Below are 24,152 nucleotides of genomic sequence, written 5' to 3' on the forward strand. Positions count from 1 at the left end.
CAAACTATTTTTAGCGTTCGAAAAACTTAACTGAATCGAGGTTACACTTGTGTTTGCTACAATAGGCGAAAAGAACTTTCCTTGTATTTTCGTTACTATTCTCCTTAAAAAATAACCCCACTGCTGAGGGCTGATAGGTGTATTAAATGAATTTCATGAGTAATCATTCATTGTATTTTATGACAGTTAGAGTTACTTGATTTTTCTGGCCACTTCTGGTTGAGCCTGTACCCCGTGCAGAGTTGCAGACTTGATGAATATTGTGAATCTATTCCTCATTATTGTCAAGCGTTACTGTATATGTTGGTATTTTCTTGTTTTAACTTATTAATTTATACCAAAAATTGAATACTAACATTGCAATAAACATTATCAAAAGATGAAACAGCATAAGCTGGTGTTACATACGTTGTTTGCTCTGGCAATAATGCTTATATCGAGACGAGACTCCAAAGTATAATAACATCACATTAATTATGTAAGTACGTATTGTATTGTATTGTATAGAAAACTGGTATGATCAAGATACAATGTGTTTTCATGAATAATATGATTGAGTGTGATCTGTCATCAAATTTGAAAGATACGTTTGAGGCAGCTAGGCAACTCTAATGCTAACAACAGCATATTTATTGTTCTTCGTAGAAATTCCTCTAAACACTCATGATATGACGCAACGAAGAGAAAATATGAAATGCATGTATCTTGCCAAATTGAATTGATTGCTAAGTGAAATGAGCTTTTACATATTATTGTTGTCTTGAAAATATTTCTTCGATCTGTGTTTGTGTTATATCTCATATCGATCACATTCACTTCATATCGATCACATTAACTTCATATCGTTCACATTAACTTCATATCGTTCATATTAACTTCATATCGTTCATATTAACTTGCTTACAAAATTGGTTTGGTCGATATTATACGTGGATAGACCGTTTTGACTCGGCTATCTATATAAACTGAGCAGGACATTCGAACTGAGAGCCTCTCAGACCAGCTTTAGGATTGAATTTTTAAGCCTCCGTTTTATAGCTTTTGTACTTGAACACATACTGTATGATGGGCAAAGAATTTCTAGCCAAATCGTAGCAGTGTATTTTCAAAAAACTCAAACTCACTCAACTTAGATCAATCTTCTTTCCGATATAGCTTTTTTTATCTACAATCCAGGTGACACAAACAAACACTGAAGGCTCTCACAAAAGACAACTGAATCACACCGCCAGGAGGAAGGAACCAGTAATATTTCAATAGAAGTTATAGACGAACCATTTGTGGTGGTATGCTGTCATCTACTTTACGTTTACGCTTTCTCTTCGCTGGTACTGAGTCCTCCCCCGAAGTTTCTTCGAACAGAGATTGTTGTCCTAATATTTGTAAGTAGTTTGTTTTCATCAATAGAAACTTGGACTCTCTAAGAGTAAGCTTACCCTGATGACCGTTGGTGATCAAAAGTAATTTGAAGAATTCTCTTCCTTTAATAATTTTTGATCGTGATGATATTGGATTTGTCAGTCAAAAATTTGATCGCCACTGCAAATTTGGAGCAGTTTTCTGTTTTTCAATCTGAAAGGTTTAAAAAAAAAGTCTCTAGAAAGTATTTATTTTATGTATAATAACCTTTGGGAATTCTGAGTAACGCGTCAAAAGACAAAGATTTTTAAGAATGGAATAGGATAATACTTTTTTACAATCTATACACTCCTTGTGTTCGTATGGATTAGCTGTCTTTGTGTCATCGGATGATAAGACTATTCATAATATACACCATTGCAATGTCTTCCATGGACCCAACAGCTGATTGGTTGAAAGTGACGTATTGACTGATTTTACGTCACTTTCAACCAATCAGCTATTGGTTCCGTGGAAGACATTGCAATGGTGCATATCATGAATTCTACATTTTAATAGTAAAAGATGAGGAACAAGTACAAAGACGTTTTCCAGAACAAAACAAATCCACAGTAAGTATTCCTTCCAAAATCATTCTTGGACCTACCGTGGAGGTCCTGTAAATTAACCCATGTCCGTTCGCTCGCCTGTCTGTTACCAGCTTTTCTCAGGATTGGTTATCATAAGTTTCTTCTGATTTTTGCACAATGATACAAAATGGCAATATCCGAAACGTGATGGAACCTGATTTTCGAGAAAAAGGGCAATTTTCTTTAGGCCAAATTTGGGACGAAACCTGGCTAAAAAAGGGGTTTTTGGGAGTCTACGTGAAATTGATACATCAATATTTCCTTTTTGCTTCCTTTTTGCGTAAATACAAAGGGAAAGGTTCTCTAAAGAGTGGCTGAAGCCGTTCAGTTTGCATTTTCTTTCTAATTTGCTCTTTTTTCTTTATTGGACCTACCGCCGGTAGCCCCGGTGGAGGTTCTATAAATTAACCCATGTCCGTTCGTTCGTCCGTCCGTCCGTCCGTCCGTCCGTCTGTTACCAGCTTTTCTCAGGATTGGCTCATTAGTTTTTTCTGATTTTTTGCACAATGATGCAAAATGGCAATGCCCAGAACGCGACGGAGCCCGATTTTTGAGAAAAAATTTATTTGGGCAAATTTGGGCCAAAAACTACCTAAAAATAGGGTTTTTTGGACTTTGTGCAAAATCCTGTCATTACTTTTTTCTGATTTTTTGTACAGAGATGGAGGGCAAGATTCTCTAAAGAATGGCTGAAGTGGTTTTTCCCGCAAAATTCTTATTCGCCTTAAAAAACGGATTTTCGTATTTTGGGGGAAATTCCCTTTAACCAAATAAGAAAATATAGCTTTTCTCAATGTTGACTCGTTATTTTTTTCTGATTTTTTGCACAATGATGTAAAATGGCAATGCCTAAAATGTGTCTGAGCCCGATTTTCGAAAAAAATATATTTGGGCAAATTTGGGCCAAAAACTGCCTAAAAATAGGGTTTTTTGGACTTTGTGCAAAATTCTGTCATTACTTTTTTCTGATTTTTTGTACAAAGATGGAGGGCAAGATTCTCTAAAGAATGGCTGAAGTGGTTTTTCCCGGAAAATTCTTATTCGCCTTAAAAAACGGATTTTCGTATTTTTTTGGGGAAATTCCCTTTAACCAAATAAGAAAATAGCTTTTCTCAAAGTTGACTCATTATTTTTTTCTGATTTTTAGCACAATGATGCAAAATGGCAATGCCTAAAATGTGACGGAGCCCGATTTTCGAAAAAAAATATATTTGGGCAAATTTGGGCCAAAAACTACCTAAAAATAGGGTTTTTTGGACTTTGTGCAAAACTCTGTCATTACTTTTTTCTGATTTTTTGTACAAAGATGCAGGGCAAGATTCTTTAAAGAATGGCTGAAGTGTTTTTTCCTGGAAAATTCTTATTCGCCTTAAAAGACGGATTTTCGTATTTTGGGGAAATTCCCTCTTTAACCAAATAAGAAAATATAGCTTTTCTCAATGTTGACCGATAATTTTTTTCTGATTTTTTGCACAATGATGCAAAATGACAATGCCCAAAATGTGACGGAGCCAGATTTTTAAGGAAAATTTTTTTGGGCAAATTTGGGCCAAAAACAGCTTAAAAGGTTTTTTTGGTCTGAATGGTTTAAGTGATTTTCGTATTTGGGGACATTCCTTTTTACCATTTTACATTATTCAACACACAAGCTTTATTTTTCCATTCTGAATTTTTGTACAATTATTGTCACTTTTTTCTTATTTTCATCTGATGTTGATCATTAGGTAGGTCCATTCAGCATGTTGCTTGTTCATATTATATTCAGTATACACGTTTTTTTTTTTATTAGAACACCTAAAATTTGGCTGAGCCTGGATGTGCTTATTTTTTTAGCAATTTTCAGCCTGAAATGTTCTTAAATGCGTTCTTAATTTTTCAGACTACTCTAAATTGATAATATCATGCAAAATAAAGAGCACTTAAAATTGGTACAATTTGGACTCTCGATTTTAGAAAATCCATGCCTAAGTTGGGTTAAAACTGCTTGAAAAGAGGAAAAAATTGTAGTTTCTTGTCATTTTTTCCCAAACTGAGGCTGGGCATGTTCTTACGATGTTCTTAATTTTTTGACGAATTTCAGCCTCCATATTCTTATAAACTGGGTTCTAATAAAAAAAAAAACGTGTATTAGCCTTCAGGTAGGTCCATTCAGCATGTAGCTTGTTAATATTATTATTATTTTATTACAGATTTTCTTTGTCAACGTCGTTGAAAAATGTTGATTTTAATTGCAGGAATATTCTCATGGAGCGTTACTGTCAGACTTTTTCCATTTTTTCAGGAGCAGACTCCTCTTTTACAAAAACAAACGACAAAAGCTAAACGTAACCTTGATGAGCTCAGAGAACGCGAGGCTGCCATGCATAAATTAGAGGTTAGTGAGATTGATATCGTTGGTGTTAAAAAGGGGTTGTTGTACGTTGGTGTACCTAGGATAATGGTAAATCAGTGCTTTGACACGTCCAAATTATCTATCTAGCGGTAGAGTTTGGGTCGAAACTGTTAAAGTCCTCCGTCACTGAGGTGAAGCCCTTAACAAATAAACTTTAAATAATAAACCATGAATGCGCGCGTGCGAAATCTCAAATGCCGTACACAGAGAGAGATGACGCTGTTATAATTTCTGTACCAGTCTCTTTGCACCGCAATGTTTTTTTGTTTTGTTTTTCAGAATGATATTGTTGACCTTAATGAGATGTTCAAAGATTTGGTCCTGTTGTATAATTCTAATGAAGATATTATCGGTATGATTTTATCTTCCGGTCAATTTTTATGCTAATGATTAAATCAAATAAACGTCTTTTAAATAAATATGTGAGAAATCTGATATTTATGATAGTTCATAAGCACCCATTTATATACTCCCGTGTCACCCACTGAAAGATCTATCCAAAACTTTGTTTCTGGCGGAAAGTTGACTCAATCACAATTTGATATTCGCTTAAAAAAAACTGCACTCCGAATCCCCATTGGGATTTCCATAGAAACTTTCACCGCCGATGTAAAAAAATGTTTCACGGGCCTGCGAGACAGGGATGTGCTTATGCTATATTGCTTATTTTAAAAGGTTAATTTGTAGAAAACTGTTTGACTTAAAATAGCAAAATGAGTTTTAACAAGGAACTTGAATAAATATTTTCTATTTATTCAAGTTCCTTGGTTTTAACTTATAAAGCGATACCTTTTCCAAAAAAATTTTTTTTTATTTTCGTAAAATCGACAGACAGCATCGAAGCGGACGTCGATCCTGCTGTATCACACGTCGAAGCTGCCAACGTAAATTGGGACAAAGCTCGTTACTACCAGAAGAAAGCACGAAGGCGAAAGTGTATACTTATTCTCATCCCTTTGATTATTGTTGTTTTACTTGGTCTTATTATCTATTTCTCGATCGGTTAGGAGGACCCGAAGGTGGGTGAATATTGTCATTTAATCATTTTTCGAGTTTTAATGTAGATTTTTGCGGCCGTTTTTGTAAATCAACTTTTTTTTAAATGAAAAACTAAATTTTATTTATATGTACATATTTTCTTTCAAGTCAACCTGTAAAGAATAAACTTTCTTCAAAACCTAATTTGGTTGTTTGCCAGTTGCAAAACTCGTTGATTCTTTGGAGAAAAAAATTCCAGCCTCATTAACCGTTACGTGAATTTGGTCAACAAAAACAGGTCTAGTTTTTGACTTTTCTGTTTCAGTACCAATTGACGGAGTATTATACAACGAAGAAGACAGTATAATGCCAGAGGGTTTCCCTTGTATTTTGAGACTGCTTTTAGAAAAAAGCAAGCGAATCATTGCCAACACTCAATATGATAAGAGAAATTGGTTTATCTAGTCACTTCTACTTGAGCCTGTACCGCTTGCAGACTTGCTGAATATTGGAAAAACTTTTTGATAAACATTACTGTATAATAGTGTTCGTATTTTCTTGTTTTAGCTTATTAATTTATACTAAGAACTGAATACTATCATAAAAATGAAAAATTTATCAAAAGATGAAATACAATAAAAACTTTTCATCTTTTCTTTTCTGGTGATGCAGATATTGTTTGCTCTGGTAATAATGCTTGTGTTGAGGTAACTTCAAGGTCTAACATTTACATTATATAAGTACGTATATTTTAGGCCTTATAGAGAATTGGCAATCATAGGCAAATTTCACTCGAACTTAACAAGCACGAGATGGAATGTAATCTGTCATTAAAGTTCAAAGTTTGAGGCAGCTAGGCAACTCTATAATGCTAACAACAGCACATTTATTGTTTTTCATAGAAATTCCTCTAACCACTCATGATGACGCAACGAAGAGAAAAAATGAATTTGTATCTTGCCAAATTGATAAGTAAAATGAGTTTTTTCTAGTAATACATATCGTTGTTGTCTTGAAAATATTTCTTCTTTCTATGTGTCATATCTCATATCGTTCTATACGTTGATCTAGACTGTCTCGACTCGGCTATATAAATAAACTGAGCAGGACATGGGAAGGAGACAAGGGGGAAACTACCTCTTCTTCGTGGCACTGACCAGCTCTATGATTAGAAGACTCCCTTTTTATAGCTTTTGTACTTGAACACATAATGTATGATGGCAAAGGATTTCTAGCCAAGTCTGAGGATGTATTTTTAAACTCACTCAACTTAGATCCATCTTCTTTTTAATATTTCAACAGAAGTTATAGACGAACTTTTTGATGTGGCATGCTGTCATCTACTTTACGATACAAGCTCTTCACTGGTACTGGATCATTCCCTGAAGCTTCTTCGAACAGAGATGGTTGTCCTAATGTCTGTAAGTATTTTACTATCAACAATGTATACTTAGATCCTCTAAGAAGTTGCTCATTCTGACTTAGCCTGAATACGTGGTGATTAAAATCAATCTGCTGAACCCTCCCCTTTTTTATAAATGTGAGGGATTGATTGCCATGGCAAACAGTATTTTTCTGTTCTCAACTTCAGTTGAGTTAGAATCTGAGAATGTGTGTCTGTGTGTGTGTCTGTGTGTGTGGTGTATGTCCCAAAACTTTGGGGCAGCCTGGAGACTTCAAAAATTGTTCGATTTGGCTGAAATTTTGCACACTTGTTCCTTGGGTGAATATCTGGGTGTGGTTTTTGCATTTTTCAAAAATTTTGATTTTTGGGGCATGGGGACGAGTTTTTTTGCCAAAACGAGGCTAAAGCTTTGGAGCAGCCTACAGGCCTCCAAAATGGTCGGATTTGGTTGAAATTTGGCACACTTGTTCATTGGGTGAATATCTGGGGGTCTACAATTGGGCCTATGAATAATTTGAAGCCACTAAAGTTGAGCCCAGTGCGTTGCGCACGTTCGACTATTTTTCAATCTGAAAGGATTAAAAGTCTCGATAAAGTATTTATTTTACGCTTAATACCCTTTGGGAATAATGCGTCAAAAGACAAAAGATTTTTTATAAGAATGGAATAGGATGACACTTCTTGTACATATTACCTAGCCGTCTTCGCGTCATCAGATAAAAAGGAAATAAACTCCAAACCAGAGCCTGTCTAACCTTTAATTGGAATCTTCACTTATAAGCCATCAAATATAAAGATTCTAGAAAAATCACCAAAAATTTCAATGTTTTTATTAATCAGGCGTTATTCTACATTTCAATAGTAAAAGAAGAGGATGCTACAAATGACGCTACAGTAAGTTTTTATTCATCATTATTTGTGTTATTAGTGGAAACTCGAACCTTTTATAACTCGAATGCTTCCTTCGCTTGAACAAGTTTCTCGTTCCTTAACCCTATTCAAACTAGGCTTTTAGGGGCGGTTCAGAACTAGGGGGGGGGCTTTTCCTGTACCACCCCTTAACTTTTGATCTAGTGGGTCTTTTTGGATGAAATTTGGCATACAAGATCCTTGTCACGTAAGGTAACTTTTGACAAAAATTGTTTTTGATGACGTGACTCATCATGCCCAAAGTGAGCAAAAACCGAAATTTTCCATTGTTCTTATAAATAGCTATTGTATTCTAACAAAGGCTTTAGAAAAAAGTTGCCTGAGTTTAAAATGCTTATTTTATCCTAAATATTCAATAAATTACGGTTTAAACGATATATTTGACATTAAAAAAAAATAAATTGTATTGGAAAAGTGTCAATTTTTGTGACACCTTACTGTCAGAAATGGTGTGCTCAAGGTGTGAAAATATTTAGGTGTCAAATTTTTTTTTATTTTGAAGCTAAATAAAAGTTAGGAATTTACAGAAAATTTCACGGCAAAAGCTTTATTATTTCAGGAGCTATTACCAATAGTTTGACTTCCGAACAGAAAGAGCCCCCCCCCCCTAGTACGAATAGGGTTAAGGTGACAACCTTATTATTATTAACCTTACTCCATAGCTATAAATCTCTATTAAGTTGACAACCTTATTCTCAAATTCAGTTTAGCTAGAATCTGAGAATGTATGTGTGTGCGTCCGTGTATCTCTTTGTCTGTAACCTCAAAACTTTTGGGCAGGCTGGAGACTTCAAAAATGATCGGATTCGAATGAAATTTGGCACACTTGTTCCTTGGCTGAATATCTCGGGGTATTTCTCCATAGCGATAAAACTCTTATGGAATGAATTTGTGTTCTCTGTGCGTGTTCGATAGTTATGAAGACACTGTATCAAGATTTCCTATCGACGTCGTTGGAAAATGTTGATTATTATTACCGGGATGTTTGCATGGAGTGTTATCGTTCGACTTTTTCCATCTTTTCAGGAGCAGACTCCTCTTTTACAAAAACAAACAACAGAAGCTAAACATAACCTTTATGATGAGCTCAAGGAACGCGAGGCTGCCATGTATAAATTGGAGGTTAGTGTTTATAAGTGTCAAGTGTATTTTAAGTGAGCCGTTTAGATTAATATCGTTGGTGTTAAAAAGGGGTTCTATCCCCGAAAATAAGATTTTTGGTGTACCTAGGATAATGGTAAATCAGTGACACGTCCAAATTATCTATCTAGCGGTAGAGTTTGGAGCAAAACTGTAAAGTGCTCTGTCACTGAAGTGGCAGAGCTTACTTCCCCATTACCAAATTTATCTTGCCTCCCAAATTATTTTATTTTAAGGGACCTTGCGTAAGCGATAGGACCGTCTAGCGCTTTTGGAAAATACAAGGGTTACACGAAAAAAATTAGCACTGGACGAAATAAGAGATTTCCAATCCTGGAAATATCTTCAAAAATTAGAAATTGCCACATTCGACCAACCCGAGAAACTGTTAAATTCAAGGAATGAACTGATCTCGAAATGTCGGCATGTGAATAAGTTCACCCTCAAACTCCACGACACCAAAGACTGAAATGACGTCAATTACTTTGACGAAGACTTTACAGTGCACAGTATATTTTTGTAAACTTGAAACGAATTTTTTGTATAGAACTTTTGACTGAAGATCGTGACGAAAGGTTTCGTGAAACTTTGAGTATCAAACAATTCTTATCTCAACTTCAATTTATTGTGTAAATATCGAATATATGACTCTTCTATAATTTCCAAAGCTGAGCAAACGTCATATTTAAGGGCTCTGGATATACCCAATTTTTGTGAAAAATCAATTTCAGAATTTGAAGATAAAAAAAAACCTTATGTTTTTGCTTCTTTAACATGTTTAAGAACAAACTGCTTTTGAAAAAATGAATTTAAGTAATTACATCATGAGTAATTAATGAATACACGTTTTCTTTTACTAGAACCTAGTTTATAAGAACATTGAGGCTGAAATTCGTCGAAAAGTTAAGAACATCGTAAGAACATGCCCAGCCTCAGTTTGGAAAAAAATGACAAGAAACTACAATTTTTTCCTCTTTTCAAGCAGTTTTAACTGAACTTAGCGATGGATTTTCTAAAATCGAAAGTCAAATATTGTCCAAATTTTACCAATTTTAAGTGCTCTTTATTTTTTTTTTTTTTTTTATTTTTACCGAGATTAGGGCTTTGAAAGGTGAAATACTCTTCTTCGAAAAAGTCTTCGTTTTCTTCTTCATTTAATTTTTTCATTTCAATTTTTCGATTTTTAAATTCTAAAAAGGTAGGTTTAACAGGACATTTAAAAAAAGGTTATACATTAATCTTTGTAAAATGCAGAGATTGCCATTTAAGTTGGTGTAAAGTCGAAAATTTGGGTATATCCAGAGCCCTTAATGATACTTCCAAATCTGATATTCATTGAAGCATCATGTATATTTCCATGGACATATAAACGGCTGGACGTCTATCTTCTTTTGTGTCTTTGAAGCGAGCTTCGTTGTCGCCTCTATTTTAAATTTGGAATAAAAAACTCAACTTTATTCCGTCACAATTTTATTTCTTTGAATTACTTATCTTACAAAGGATTGATAGAGCTTGAACATTACTCGTAATTCACAAAAAAAATTATTTTCTAATTTTTTCATAAATTTGCAATATATTTTAAAAGCATTTTTCAACGCTAAAGTGCAGAATTTCAACTGCGTGTATACTTTTGAATCTCTTTTATCGCTGGAATAAGTTTTTCTATGGCTTAAAAAAACGGCATGTTAAAGTTCAGAGCCTGTGTTATAAGAATATCCTTATGTGAATCTCATGCTCTCTAAAATTATTCCATACTTTTGAGTCAAAATTTCAAAATTTTAGCCGGATTTTTAACAAGTTGAGTATTTTACCTCTCTTACCTTTCTCATGATGTAAATTAAAGAGATGTAAAGAGTTGGACCATTGAGGTTTTTATCGAAGCTTTGTCACTAGCAAAGTATCCCCCTCTGAGGTATATCATCAAAATCCATTGTTTCATTTTATGATTTTAACGAGGCGGCAACGAAGCTAGCAGCCCTTTCTACAAAAAGACAAAGGAGATGGATGTCCAGTCGTTTATATGTTCATGATATTTCCAAAATTTGGAAATATTTTTGAAAATATGATGTTTCAGATTTCAAAATATCATGAAATATGATATTTCCTAAAATTTAAAATACAGAGAAAAGTCATATTTCCATGTTTACAAATGTTTTGGAAATATCATATTTTCAAGATATTTCCAGGATTGGAAATCCTCTTATTTCGCCCAGTGAGAAGAACTGTATTTTCGATGCCGATTTGAAACCCTTAACTATAAATTTTGAAATTAGCCGTAGATATGGGTCTGTGTACACACAGAGAGAGATAACGCTGTTATAATTTCTGTACCAGTCTCTTTGCACCGCAATGTTTGATTTATTTTTTCAGAATGATATTGTTGACGTGAATGAGATGTTCAGAGATTTGGCCATCTGGTTGTATATTGACCAAGCAAATAATATTGGTATGATTTTATCTTCCGGTTAATTTTTATGCTAATGATTAAATCAAGTAAACGTCTTTACATAAATATGAGTTCATAAGCACCCATTTATACACCCCCGTGTCAACCACTGAAAGATCTAGCCAATTTTTTGTCTCTGGTGAAAAGTTGACTGTGATTTCATCCAAATTTGAAATTCACTGGAAAAAAACTGCACTCCGAATCCCCATTGGAATTTCGATAGAAATTTTCACCACCCGATACAGAAAAACGTTTAACGGACCTGCGAGACAGGGATGTATTTTATGCTATAGTTTGCTTATTTTATAAAGTTAATTTGTAGAAAACTGTTTGACTCAGAATAGCAAAATGAGTTTTAAAGCTAAACCTTTTCCAAAAAAAATATTTTTTTTTTTTTCGTAAAACCAACAGACAGCATCGAAGCGGACGTCGATCCCACTGTATCACACGTCGAAGCCGGCAACGTAAATTGGGACAAAGCTCGTTACTACCAGGAAAAAGCACGAAGGCGAAAGTGTATACTTATTCTTCTTTATTTTATTATTGTTGTTTTACTTGGTCTTATCATCTATTTCTCGACCGGCTAGGACGACATCAAGGTGGGTGAATATTGTCATTTAATCATTTTTCGAGTTTTATTGTAGATTTTTGCGGCCGTTTTTGTAAATTAACTTTTTTTTTTAATGAAAAAACTAAATTTTATACATAGATATTTACTTTGAAGTGAGCAGAGAATAAACTTTCTTTGGAACCTAATTTCGTTAGTTGCCAATCGCAAAATTGATTTTTCAAAAAATGTGTGCTAAATGGATTACAATACGAACGTCGAAAATGAAACATATAAAATAGGCATCTCTATATTGATTTATGTTAAATGGTCAAAGATAGGATTTTTTTTAAATATGTGGCTTCTTTTTTTTTTGGACCTACCTGGAGGTCTATAAATTAACCATTGTTGGTCCGTTCGTCTGTTACACTCAGATAAGTTATGACATATCTCAAAAACATGAAAATTACCATCATTTTTGGAGAGCATTAGACGGCAGAAAATGAGAAAACCAATGATTGAATACGAAGGATACCATGATGAAGTTTCCATGTAGGGGTGTTACATAATTGTTTACGCCCTCTTTTTCGCAAAAAAACCGCAAAAACCAAAAAGTGTTGACGTCAGCAAAACTTGTTTTTTAAATAACTCCAGTTTGGCTAAAGGTAGAAACATGAAATTTGGACTAAAATGTTGCACATCTGCAAAATTTCAGAAACTTTTTTTTTGCAAAAGTATCCTTTGAATGATATACAACCAAATTTCATGTTTCTACCATTAGCCAAACTCGAGCTATTTGATTATCAGGTATTGGTCAAATCAGCATCCAGCTTGTTTTCTTTTTTGTGTGTCAGACCTAGTGTCGAAAGATGATGATGATGACGGAGATATGTGGCTAAAATGATATGCAGTTCTTCTAGTTCTTATAAATGAGATTAACCTTTTATTTATTTGACATTTCTCGGAAAATCATGCAATTCATATTTCCCTCACTCTCAAATACAAACAAAGGTCAAAGTAGCAACCAAAGTAATATTATGATAACAACAGTAACATTTTTTGCATCTAGACATTGATTATTGCGCAAGTGAGACAACAACTTTCGAATTCGTGTTTGGTCAAATCAAGGGTAAGTAATCAAAATAATGTTATCAACTAAGACACTTATATGTGAGGTGAGTATACATACTTTTCATCATTATTGATATGGTATCAAATATGGGGAAGCGCATCGGGCTTGGGCTAGTATATTTTTTTCTAGTTTTAAAGGAAATTTCAAATGTATATATTTACAAAACAGACGCATTCTATGGCTCGCTGTAAGAAGTACAATTTCTATTTACAGTAGGCTCCCGGTAATTCGAACCCGTCTGTAAATTTGCTTAACAACACTATCTCCTTTTCTCTCCTTACTCTCGGGTACCTAATAGCCGGGGGGGTTGGAATAAGCAGGGGGGGTTGGAAAAAATCTCAAAATTTAATAAGCGGGGGGGTTGGAATAAAAATGTCCTGTGTGGAAAATGTTTGAAAGGAGGCTAATACAGCAGAATTAAGACAAAAAAGGGAACTTTCAAAAACATTTTCCCAAAAATTAATAAGCGGGGGGGGGTTGGAATAAGAATGAATGTCCTGGGTGGAAAATTTTCGAAAAATTAATTAGCGGGGGGCGGCGGCTATTAGGTACCCGAGAGTAAGTAGAAATATAACTGTAATATAGGAAACCCTCTGGCATCATGATGTTTTCTTCGTTGTCAAAAACTGGACCTATTTTTGTTGACCAAACTCAAGCAACGGTAGATGACTATTCTTTTCACAAATTTTAATTAGCTTTTTTTTTCTCAGGGGGAGTTGTTATTATTTCCGCATTTGGAAAGATTCGTCCCAGGATGTTAAATGTGACAGTCAATTTTCAGGGACAGAGTTCAATTGACTGTTGAAACCATGTGATTTATTATGAAAAACCCTTTAAAAAATATAGTTGCTAAATACAACGAACAAATGAGTTTTTCGATACTCTCCACTAAATTTGGACATCGTTGACGACGTTCTGACAGATTCCATAATCATGTTTTCAAGAGCTTTTTCATACTTAAAATGCAGAACTTTTCTTTTGTCTCCTTATTCAGGAAAATACTCCACTATTAAAAGGACAAGACCAGTTGAAAATTGAAGTTGGTCTTAGAGATGAGCTCAAGGAACGCGAGGCAGCTATTAGTAAATTAGAGGTTGAAAATGTTTCATTTATTTTCTTTTTTGACCTGTTTTTTATTTCAACTTGTATTAGACTTGCTGAAATTAGCTGACTCTGTTATACCAGTTGTTTTGAAGCAGCCTATATTAGACGGTCATTTTGAGAAATCGACATACCAAAGATGGTGAGTCTATTCAGCACACACTCAATGAGATCAAAAGTAACCATGGCAATCATCCAGGATCTTGGATGAAGGCCGAACCAATCAAGTCATAACCAACAAACGTAGAAAAAATTGAATGAAAGAGAGACTCTAGAACATTGCGTACAGATTTTCTGAGAAGTCTAAGAAGAATTATATTAAAAAAAGATAAATTTAATGATATATCCTCGAACAAATAAAATTTATTTTCTTATTTTTTTTAGTCTGATATTTCTGACGTGACAGAAATAATGAAAGATTTGGCAGCCATGAATGAAGAAATTACTTCGATTGGTAAGGGTATCATGCTCGTTTCGCTTGAATGGAAAGATGCAGTTATAATTATCTTCCACGATTTCGAGGGAACTTCGTTTCTATATAAATCACCTCCATTAGAAATTGCTTTATAATCACAAAGATCGAAAGCTAGTGTCATACTCTTAATGCCTTTGAATGCCTTATAAAGCCTTATATGAGCTGATTTGATTGTAAAAATTACAATCTCTAAAGCAGGATGATATGCTAAATAAAAAAAGATCCTCGTCTTATGAGCTCCATATAAGGTCTTACTATGAACTTTTTTTTTTCATTCTAATGTTGTTATAGAGAGCAATATTCCAGCAATCGATTCAACCATGCCCCGTGTCGAAGCTGGCAACGTGCATTTACGCAAAGCTCATGACTACCAGAAAAAATCACGAAGGAAAATGTGTATTCTTATTCTCATCCTTTTGATTGTTGTTGTTGTACTTGGTCTTATCATTTATTTTTCTGTCAAGTAGGAACATTTTAAGAATTTTGAAATCTCTTGTTTTGATAAGAATCTTTATACAAACGTTTTTATGATAATATGTAACTTTTATCCCCGCTGTGGCAGCAGATACCTTTCTTCACTAAGCACCGATAAGAATATGATATCTATCAAGCAAAGTATCTGAATCAAGGAATCAATTACTTATACCATACTTCTACTTCTATTCTTTTTTTCGTCGGTGACCGAGATATTTCCTTTTTGTAACTCTTAAAGGACTTCAGTTACGTAATAGTTATTACGACTCTTATACCCTTTTCTGGTATTAATTTTCTGATAAAATCTGGTAATTTACCAAAGAATTGTAAAAGTAAGGATCTAATTTATCTTTAACAAATTGAAAGGAATAAATTAGAAGCTTATTTTTGAAGTGAAATAATTCATGGCATACCAATTTATTTTTGGATTGTGAGTGTTCGAGAATGCGTTTCTTATGCATAAATCACAGAATACACTGAATTCGGTTGTCTTCGTTCAAATTTTCAAGAATTAGAGGAAAGCAATATTGACGATTTTGTAAAAAAAAAAACATAACAACAAAATGTCCATAATACGTAAGATCGAATTTTATCCTATAAAGCAATTTTTAAAGTTTTCTACCACGCTGTAGAATTTGGTGGATTAAGTTTTTGATTCTAAAAAGTAATGTCTGTGAAAGAGATTTTGGTGCCAATTATTTCGAATGGATGAAATCTTTTTGAGAATGGTGAGCTTTAATGCACTGCCGTTTACCCTTTTATTTGTAGGGTCTTTCGTGAAAAATACCCACATGGGATTCGAATCAAGGAACGCTAGAAGCTGTTATCCAACATTGAGAGTTCAGGCTATACTTTTTTTAACTTTAAGGGTGGTGTCATTAAGTTGCTTTTTTATGAAAAATAGCTTTGGGTGTTTTTCCACTGGCGGCTTAAGCTAACAGGATTAACAAAACGTGTAATAAAACGCTGAATAGCCCAAAACTATTCATGGGTGCTTTTTCACTACGCTAGATAGATAAGTGGTTCTCATCAACGGTCCTTTTCATAAATTTCTAAGGGTTGTAAAAAATATACAATGAAGATTCGTGCTTAACATCAGATTTTGATCGCTTCATATCAGCATTCCAGATTTAACGTCGAAAATTGGTCATTAAACCTTTTGTTCTCCAAGAAAGGGCTAGACCTCTCTTGGCTTAATGACCAATTAAGCGAAAAAGGCAGCATAAATAAATCGGTTGCCATAAAAGTAGCAGAATGTGCAGTGGGATTCTTTTGTAAAAAATTGGTCATATGGGAAAAGTGTTTTCTTTCCCGATAGAGTTGAAGAGCAAACTTTCATCTGTATTGATTTGATACAAAAGACGAGGAATCTTGTCACAGAAAATGTTCATTAGAAGGCTGTAATTCTAAATCCCTTGATATGCGAGTTGATGATTTTTAATAAAATTTTCTTCAAATTCAAAGGGTTGTAAACGCTTTGACAACTGTTTTGGGAGTCAGTAATGCTTTCCTATCAATCTTCTTTGTTTTAGCTAATCGATTTTCGCCAGACAGTCTCAGTGAAAAACCACCCCATATAAGTTGTGGATGAAAAGAATGGTTACACGTTTATGTTTTCTTTTGTAAAAAATAATTTCATCTCCCACAGCAAATCTTTTGTATTTCCTGATGCGCCTCGCTCTTTTGTTCTCTCATACATGCCCTCGACCTTGTATTAGTGGATTAGAAAATGCGTGAAAAATACAAAAGATTCAACGATTTTTCTCCTGTGTTGCTTTGGGAAATACAATATTTTTCTGAAAAGAAAACATTAACGTGCAACCATCTCTTTTTATCTAAAAATAATATGAATAACTTGGGCTATTCATCCTTTAATGAAAAAGTTACATTAATCCAGTTAGCTTAAGCCGTCAGTGGAAAAACACCCTTTAAAAATGGCCAGGCACTAAACTGTTTTCAACTCTCAGATTAAAGTGAAATGAATTGTTTTCGCTAATGTCATTGTAACTATGTTTTTTACCAGTCAGCCGTGAATGAGATTTTCAAAGATTTGGCCATCATGAATCTCAAACAAGGAGAATCTACCAGTAAGAATTCGTGTACCTTAAAGCTGTGTATATTGAAAATGTACTTCATCGCTCCTAGATTAACCTTTCGTTGAGCAATGATCATATAATCCCATCTTGATATAGAGTCGCTTCTTGGTTGAATTTTCTAACCGAGGTCACGTGACTAGAACCACTGTTTGCAATCTTAAAAACTTACAATGAGTTTGACGTCTTAATATTAAATAACAAGCTGTGATCTCAGAACGAAGAAAACTATTTCTCTAGTTTCCAGTCTTTTTGGGTCCCCTATTCAAAAATACAAAAAAAAATAAAAAATACAAAAATATTAAAAATATTTCAAATCACTTTTTTTTATCTTGACTCTAACATCCTTACAAAAAACCTTCTCTATTCCCAATGGTCTGATTCAGTTTTAAGAACAAGGTTTCGGATCGATAAAACAACAATGAGTTGTTAAGGTTTTTTCACATCAAAAACACAATGTAATTACTCTCTATTGTGACACCATAAAAATACGACTTGACGAAGAAGAACGATGAATAACCTTCTCGACACGATTTCTAGGCTTTGGTTTGGTAGACGAAACAGTGACAGCTTGTTCAAGTTTACTCTTGAAACCTGCATCTAGTGTCTTTTCTTTATGGTATACTTTCAGTATGGGGTCGCCTGACTTAACTTCGTCACCGACGTGTCGGAGAATCTGTATACCGGTATCGTAAGTGACGTCATCGGTTGGAACTTGACGTCCATTACCTAATCTTGAAGATACTTCTCCAAACGAAATAGCCTTCATATCAGAAATGAAACCTGAAGATGATGCATGTAGAATAGTATTGTTTGATGATAACGAGAGAACGGAATAAGGATTTTTACAGAGATTCTCAGCGACAGTTTTTTCAACACCTTGTATGATGGCCATCTCTTCAAATGTTTTTAACGCGTCTCCATTTTTAATTCGTCGTTCTATCTCCTCCTTTCCTTTTTCAGGGCTCTCGCAAATTCCTTTCAGATATAAGAGAACTCCACCTGGAAACGAACAGAAAACAAATCATTGCACCATTGTTGTTTCAATTAAAAAAGCCTTTGTTCTCTATAGAAGTAGCTCTATAAATTTGCTACATGATACCCAATAGCCTTATAACACACATACCACAAATATTTCTGACAGCGTGGCCAAAACATGACAAACATGAATTGAATTCGGTTTGTGGCGATTTCCTTTCAAACTTTAACTTAGAAGTGAGCAATTTGTTGATATTGTAATTGCAAGTTCAAAAATCTTGCTAAGCATTTGATATAGGGGGATATAGGGGCCACCCAGACGTCCTTCAATTTACGCAATCACGCAATTTTTTTTCTCCAAATTCACGCATTCACGCAATGTTTTTTCTGCAATACACGCAATTTCCGTTCAAGCAAAGTTTTTCAATTTTCACGCATTCACGTAACTGAAATAGCCCATTCGCGCATTCTGGGTAACCGCTGGGGGGAGGGGCTAATATAGATATTCAGTTATATTAATACCTTGAGTGGTGACCAATTCCATCAGATCATTCGGTCCTTTCCCTTGTAAACATTCAATAGATTCAATGACTTCCACAGCATTGCCTACCATCTTTCCAATAGGATGATCCATGTGAGTGATAACAGCAGATGTTTTGATACCAAGTTGGCAACTAATGTCTACCATAAGAGAAGCTAATTCTTCAGCTTGAAATAGGGTTTTTTGGTAGCTTCCACTTCCGTATTTAACGTCCAACACCAACGCTGAGATATACCCTCTAAAAGTTAAAAAAAGACAATTTAACATATGAAGCTGGTGGATCTGAGGGGGTTCAAAATTTATTTCTTTGGAGGAGAGTATTCATTTCCTTATAAGGAGTATGGATAAAAGAGACACTCTCCTTCATAAATCTTGAATTCCCCTCAGATCAGACACTGGTGTATGATTTTTCAGTCAATAATCCACATTTTGCATTTGATTTCTATATTAAGTTCGTTGATGGCATGTGGGAAAAGGCCATTTTTTCCATTGCTAAAGTTGCTTTTTAAAGATAAAGAGCACAGAAGTCTAATTCTTCCTTGAATTCGTTTATGATAATCACTGTCACACTACCGCCTCTTCTGGTCTGCTAGCTATAAATTATGATAGCTGACTACAAAACTCGTCAAGTAACATCCTGATATAACGTCGATTATGTTAGTCCTGGGATCAAGGGCGAAGCCTTAAGACTGACATCCTTGTTCCTCTCATCCCATTTCTATGTACTTTAAATTCACTTAACTTATGGGTGTAAAGATGTTATCGCTTCAAATTCAAAGAGAGTAAACGTATATTTTTGTTATACCAGCAGCTTTCTTGGAGACGATGGAACTTGCGATCAAAGGGAATGAGCCAACAGTTGATGTGATATCACGAATGGAATATAAAATCTTGTCTGCAGGTACCAATGTTGCCGTCTGCCCAACGATGCAACAACCAGCAGTCTCCAAAGCCTTGGTGATGTCTTCTGGTGAGAATTTGATATTGAATCCTGGGATGGATTCTAATTTGTCCAATGTTCCTCCAGTGAATCCCAAAGATCGACCAGATATCATTGGTAGCTAAATAAATGATAAATTTTCTTAGGTATTTTTTTTTTTCCAGTTTCTTTTTTTCTATTTGATAAGGTTAACTGATGTTTAACGTAGTTGGGTGGTTGGTGTGGCTTTGGTGCTTAACACCACTCAGTTGTATCGCTGCGTAGCATTGGCAAGTACACTTTAATATTCGTTTAATCACCTCGATAACATTATCACACTAAATTCATTATACAAAACATAAAAAGTGTACTGTGTAATGTTGAGGAAGTATATCTATTAAATGAGGCATGTAAAAATTAGGTCGAATCTTCTTCAACGATTCTGGATTTGAGAATTTTGATTTTGTATCTTTTTTTGTGTCCTGCAATAAAGTCCAAAGCGGTTGAAGTCAATCTTCATTTCCGTAATAGTGAAAGGAGTAATTTCAATTCAACATATAAATCAAGATCGTTTTCCATACCTTTAGTCCACAAGAGGCTACAGCAGGAGCTAGAATCAAACTGATTTTATCACCCACTCCACCTGTTGAGTGTTTATCAACTACTTGATATTTCCATTCAGCTGGCCAGTCCAAAACATCTCCTGATTTCTTCATGGCTGATGTCAATGCTGCAGACTCCTCAGATGTCATCCCTGTAAACAATTATCAAAATTTTATAATTTTGCCCAGCCTGTTTTTAAAGTCAAAAAGGTTATCCCACCAGTACTTATATCCTTTGGAATATCGGGTGTACCGCAAAATAGGTTTCCTCCATAAGTGATTTTCGTGGGCTCGTCAATCCGCCTCTGCATATATTTATTTTTCATTCAAAAGGGCAATAGTCAATTGAATCTGGATTGGACACATTTTATCATATTTTGTCAAAATTTCGAATTAACTTTGTTAAAGCGATTGACAATACGTAAATGTTAATCAAATTTATCAATCCTCTTACCTTTCAAGAAAACAGCCATGAGAAAAGCTCCAATTTGTGCATCGTGTAAACTCCCATTCAAAAGTTGGTCAATAAACGCATTGATCTGTTCTTCAGTAAAAATCTCTGCATTTTGTTTCAAGGCAATAAGTTCTTGGATTGAGCTCATCACTTTACTCGTTCTAAAAAGTATTAAAATTTTCAAAAAGTTTCTTATACAGGGTGTCCCTAATTAAAGTATCGAGTTTGAACATGCGATTGAGTAGAAAAGTTTGTGTGTGTTATCGCTAAAATATAAGAACGTTCTCCATCACACAGGCTTATTACAAAAGGTAGTTACAACGTATAAATTAATCGTAATGACAAAGAAAAAAGAGGGAGAGCTTAAAATACAATTTTGTAAACACGCACATAAAACTTTCTACTCATAGTTGTGTTTCGACTCGATACTTTAATTAGGGACACCCTGTATATTGTGCACTTTTTTGAGAAAGTATGTAAGAAAGACAAACAAATGAATTTCTTCTTTAGCTTGCGTGTCGATTAATTGATAGCAACTAAATGAATTTGATTGCAAGCTTACAGGAATAAAAACAAGGTGTACAATATAAGACACGAGTATTTGTTTAGTAATTTGATAAGCTGTTGTTTATGCGCGTGAAATTGAATAGAGGGTGATCGTAATAAATATCTCGCTTGAGCCAGATACACTTTGCTCTCAGAGATTCCACAAAATGTTAGCGTCCATATACAGTTGACGCCCTTTTATTCGATTTTTAAGGGGGATCTGATTTTCATCGTATTGAATAGTAGACAGAGTCGTTTATAAGAGTTTCTTGTTGACATAGACTTTCAATATTATCGTATCGAAGAGCGTATCGAAGACCTTTTCCTATGATCACGATGTCACGGTTAATTAAGTGAAAACTCCAGGCCAACTCCAGCATGAATTAAACTTTGCGTTGTTGTTTTTTTCCTTTGCATCAATTGACATGTGGATTTATCGTGATTTAAGAGTGTTTTAATTAGTCAACATGACATCGTGATTAGGAAAAGGTCTATAAAATTATTAGATGAACTTTAAAACAACGTTGTGTGCCAACTTGGATGTCAGTCAAGTCAGATCTTCCCTAATCTCCGAGCAGATTCTGATAATCCGCGCATAGCTCGTACTCTTAGGTGCCAAATAAACGGTCCCCCCACGCTTGTTAATTTTACGAAAATCTTCCAACCCCCCCCGGACCTTATTAGGACCCCCCCCCCGTTTATTAATTTTAAAGAATATTTTCAGGTGGCTAAAAGAAGTCCCCTTAAGTCCCTTATTTTGCTCCAAAAAGCCTGATTTTAGCCTATATTTACCTTATTTTGGGGTTTTCATAATAAGTACAATTTCCAACCCCCCCCCCCCCCGGCAATTAGGTCCCCCCCGTTCCGTTTATTGAAATTTCAAAAATTTTCCAACCCCCCCCCCCCCCCCCCCCCCGTTTATTCAAACCCCCCCCCCCCCCCCCCCCCCCCCCCCCCGTTTATTCCAACCCCCCCGTTTATTTGGCACCTAAGAGTACTCGTATTAACTAACTGTTAATGCCATGTCTCCGTAAGATAATCTGCCCAGGTTGGTGGACCGTTTTGATCTTTTCCATCCGAAATTCTGGATTATTGAAAGAAACTTTCAGCACGGTGATTGGCCAAAGCAAAACGATCGCACCAAAATCAAACATCAATTATAAACAGAAACATTAGAACCCAGTCGCTTTTGTTTTAAAGTAAATGGCAATATGTGGCTCAGATTGTCTTGGTTAATCAACCAAGCTCATCACATTCGCCATATCCTTTTAGAGTAGAAAATGGTACCAACATAATGAATGATCATTTGTAAGATTAGATTCCCTCTCATTTTTCTTATCTACTGTAAATTCTTTAAATAGAAGTCAAATGAAGTTCATAAACAATCTCGATACGAAATCACACAAAATAATATTCATATCATGACTAGATGTGGCTTAACCGACATAAAAATAATGTCAAGGATTTACGGATTTTTTTTTGTTTATGGTAGTTACAGACATCCTGAACCATGAAAAATAACAACGGCTTAGCGTCAGAATTTTTACGACCCTTTAAGTAAATAGCTTAGGACAATTGCTGACAAAATAGAAGTGTTTGCTGTAGGGTCAAATGCTCATAAAATAAAAGGTTCAATTTTTCGTTTCTTTGACTAATTTCAAAATTGATATGACCAGGAACCAAAAAGATACCCCTGTGTCACAGACCCGCTGGGAGCCTAGCCCAAAAATTTCGTCCCCGGTGGAAAAATACCTTAAAATTTCAGCATCACTTGGAAATTAACTTTTATTTCATCCCCAGTCGAAAAACAATGTTTAAAAAATTGCACTTCAAAACCATCGCCACTGAGAACTTTTTAACCTTGGAAAAAAGGAATTTCTATTCCCATTGGGATTTCGATAGAAATTTTTATCACCACTGAGAAAAAAAGTTCCACTGGGGCTGTGAGCGAGACAAAAAGGTAAAAATTGGTTAAGACACTTCCTAAAAGCCAGACAAATTTTTGGATACATACACGTTAAAAAAACAACAAACAAACAAACAAGACTACAACAGTACAATATATATCCAAAAACAGTAACTCATGCGATCCCCCTCTAAGTGAGTTGTCCATAGCATAATTTTACACAGAAAATATTATGACGGTCACAAAGTGACCTTTCTCTCTCTTCAAAATGATTATTGGAAAAGATTTCGAAATACGAAGCTTTGTTACAATCTTATTCAAACAGTATCAATTTACAAGTGACAATTACTAGATAAACACGACTCAAGCTGGAGAAGTTGCTGGACGATGATTTAGTGTGGAGAAAATGATTAATGATAATTGATTTAATTGCTTAGTAAATTATGTTTAAGTTTTGTGTAACGTCCTGTTTGTCAATGAATGTCACTGGTGGATTTATGACAATAGAGTAGTCTGAATCGCATACCTCTATAGATATACCTCCTACAATATTTTTTTCGCTAGAGGATGAGCAGAAACCTAAAAGCCGGTCTCCACTTTCACGCAACATGAGCGAAAACTTTTTGACGTTTTGTAAGCTCATTGGTCGGTTGAAAAATTAGAAACAATTCCGTTGGTCGAAATTGACGTAACGGATTTACAAATCTCTTGCTTCATCTGATTAGTTCGAAAGCGTCTAAAACTGCCTTTCCTTTAGAGCGCAAGTTGATTAAAAATTTGGACATTTTTACCCTTTAAAAAGAAGAGATATCGAAGCAAGTCAAATTGTAAATATCGAATTATGATTATTTTCGTTTGAGCTTACGGTGGATTGAAAAAAAATCATACATGGTGGGAAAGAATATGGTCAGAGAAAATATTGTGCTACATACTTGTAGAGCAAATAGTGCCCTAGAATTTATACTTCTCTTTTGTAGTTGCTGGGAACCTCGCCATTAGTGCTCCCAAGAGACACTTTTCTCATGTCAGATACATAAATCATTCCACAAAAATTATTCTGTCTGTCATTAGTTTTTCTTTGTTTTGAGACATTTCATTTATTTCA

At 34.8% G+C, this 24,152-nt stretch overlaps 3 protein-coding genes and 1 long non-coding RNA gene across 5 annotated transcripts; 3 read left to right on the plus strand and 1 right to left on the minus strand.

Annotated features, from left to right (window-relative positions):
• The first annotated feature begins 330 nt into the window (after positions 1-330).
• On the plus strand, positions 331-5,562 carry LOC136810648 (syntaxin-12-like). Its single transcript, XM_067067217.1, has 6 exons — positions 331-478; positions 1,177-1,382; positions 1,918-1,970; positions 4,270-4,362; positions 4,660-4,732; positions 5,212-5,562. Exons 2-6 carry the CDS (start codon positions 1,289-1,291, stop codon positions 5,385-5,387), a joined length of 489 nt encoding a protein of 162 aa, XP_066923318.1. The 5' UTR covers positions 331-478; positions 1,177-1,288; the 3' UTR covers positions 5,388-5,562.
• A 703-nt stretch (positions 5,563-6,265) lies between these two features.
• Positions 6,266-12,994, plus strand: LOC136810785 (syntaxin-12-like). Of its 2 annotated transcripts, XM_067067384.1 has the most exons (7): positions 6,266-6,330; positions 6,661-6,779; positions 7,604-7,657; positions 8,720-8,815; positions 11,204-11,279; positions 11,691-11,795; positions 12,896-12,994. In XM_067067384.1, the coding sequence occupies exons 1-7, from the start codon at positions 6,279-6,281 to the stop codon at positions 12,961-12,963; spliced, it is 570 nt and encodes a 189-aa protein (XP_066923485.1). In that variant the 5' UTR covers positions 6,266-6,278; the 3' UTR covers positions 12,964-12,994. The 2 variants fall into 2 exon arrangements, with proteins under 2 accessions (XP_066923485.1, XP_066923484.1); XM_067067383.1 differs by lacking the exon at positions 12,896-12,994 and having other exon boundaries at positions 11,691-12,184.
• A 963-nt stretch (positions 12,995-13,957) lies between these two features.
• LOC136810787 (uncharacterized) lies at positions 13,958-15,101 on the plus strand. The gene is made up of 3 exons (XR_010847151.1): positions 13,958-14,051; positions 14,444-14,513; positions 14,826-15,101. It is a non-coding gene; the product is annotated as an uncharacterized lncRNA (long non-coding RNA).
• A 2,434-nt stretch (positions 15,102-17,535) lies between these two features.
• LOC136810672 (thymidine phosphorylase-like) lies at positions 17,536-20,780 on the minus strand. The gene is made up of 5 exons (XM_067067245.1): positions 20,596-20,780; positions 20,121-20,293; positions 19,426-19,681; positions 18,602-18,856; positions 17,536-18,103 (listed from the first exon to the last, which is right to left on the minus strand). Exons 1-5 carry the CDS (start codon positions 20,741-20,743, stop codon positions 17,571-17,573), a joined length of 1,365 nt encoding a protein of 454 aa, XP_066923346.1. The 5' UTR covers positions 20,744-20,780; the 3' UTR covers positions 17,536-17,570.
• Positions 20,781-24,152: the final 3,372 nt, after the last annotated feature.

Source organism: Clytia hemisphaerica, unplaced genomic scaffold (genome assembly GCF_902728285.1).
Source record: "Clytia hemisphaerica strain Z4C2 unplaced genomic scaffold, Clytia hemisphaerica genome assembly, whole genome shotgun sequence".
Lineage (NCBI taxonomy): Eukaryota > Metazoa > Cnidaria > Hydrozoa > Leptothecata > Clytiidae > Clytia > Clytia hemisphaerica.

Coding starts and splice junctions, on each gene's coding strand:
- LOC136810648 (XM_067067217.1), top strand. CDS start 1,289: ATGCTGTCATCTACTTTACGTTTACGCTTTCTCTTCGCTGGTACTGAG. Junction 1,971..4,269: donor CAGAACAAAACAAATCCACA/GTAAGTATTCCT, acceptor CCATTTTTTCAG/GAGCAGACTCCTCTTTTACA. Junction 4,363..4,659: donor CTGCCATGCATAAATTAGAG/GTTAGTGAGATT, acceptor TTTGTTTTTCAG/AATGATATTGTTGACCTTAA.
- LOC136810785 (XM_067067383.1), top strand. CDS start 6,279: ATGATGACGCAACGAAGAGAAAAAATGAATTTGTATCTTGCCAAATTG. Junction 7,658..8,719: donor ATGCTACAAATGACGCTACA/GTAAGTTTTTAT, acceptor CCATCTTTTCAG/GAGCAGACTCCTCTTTTACA. Junction 8,816..11,203: donor CTGCCATGTATAAATTGGAG/GTTAGTGTTTAT, acceptor TTATTTTTTCAG/AATGATATTGTTGACGTGAA.
- LOC136810672 (XM_067067245.1), bottom strand. CDS start 20,743: ATGAGCTCAATCCAAGAACTTATTGCCTTGAAACAAAATGCAGAGATT. Junction 18,857..19,425: donor CGTCTCCAAGAAAGCTGCTG/GTATAACAAAAA, acceptor TAACTTTTAGAG/GGTATATCTCAGCGTTGGTG. Junction 18,104..18,601: donor GGAATTGGTCACCACTCAAG/GTATTAATATAA, acceptor GTTCGTTTCCAG/GTGGAGTTCTCTTATATCTG.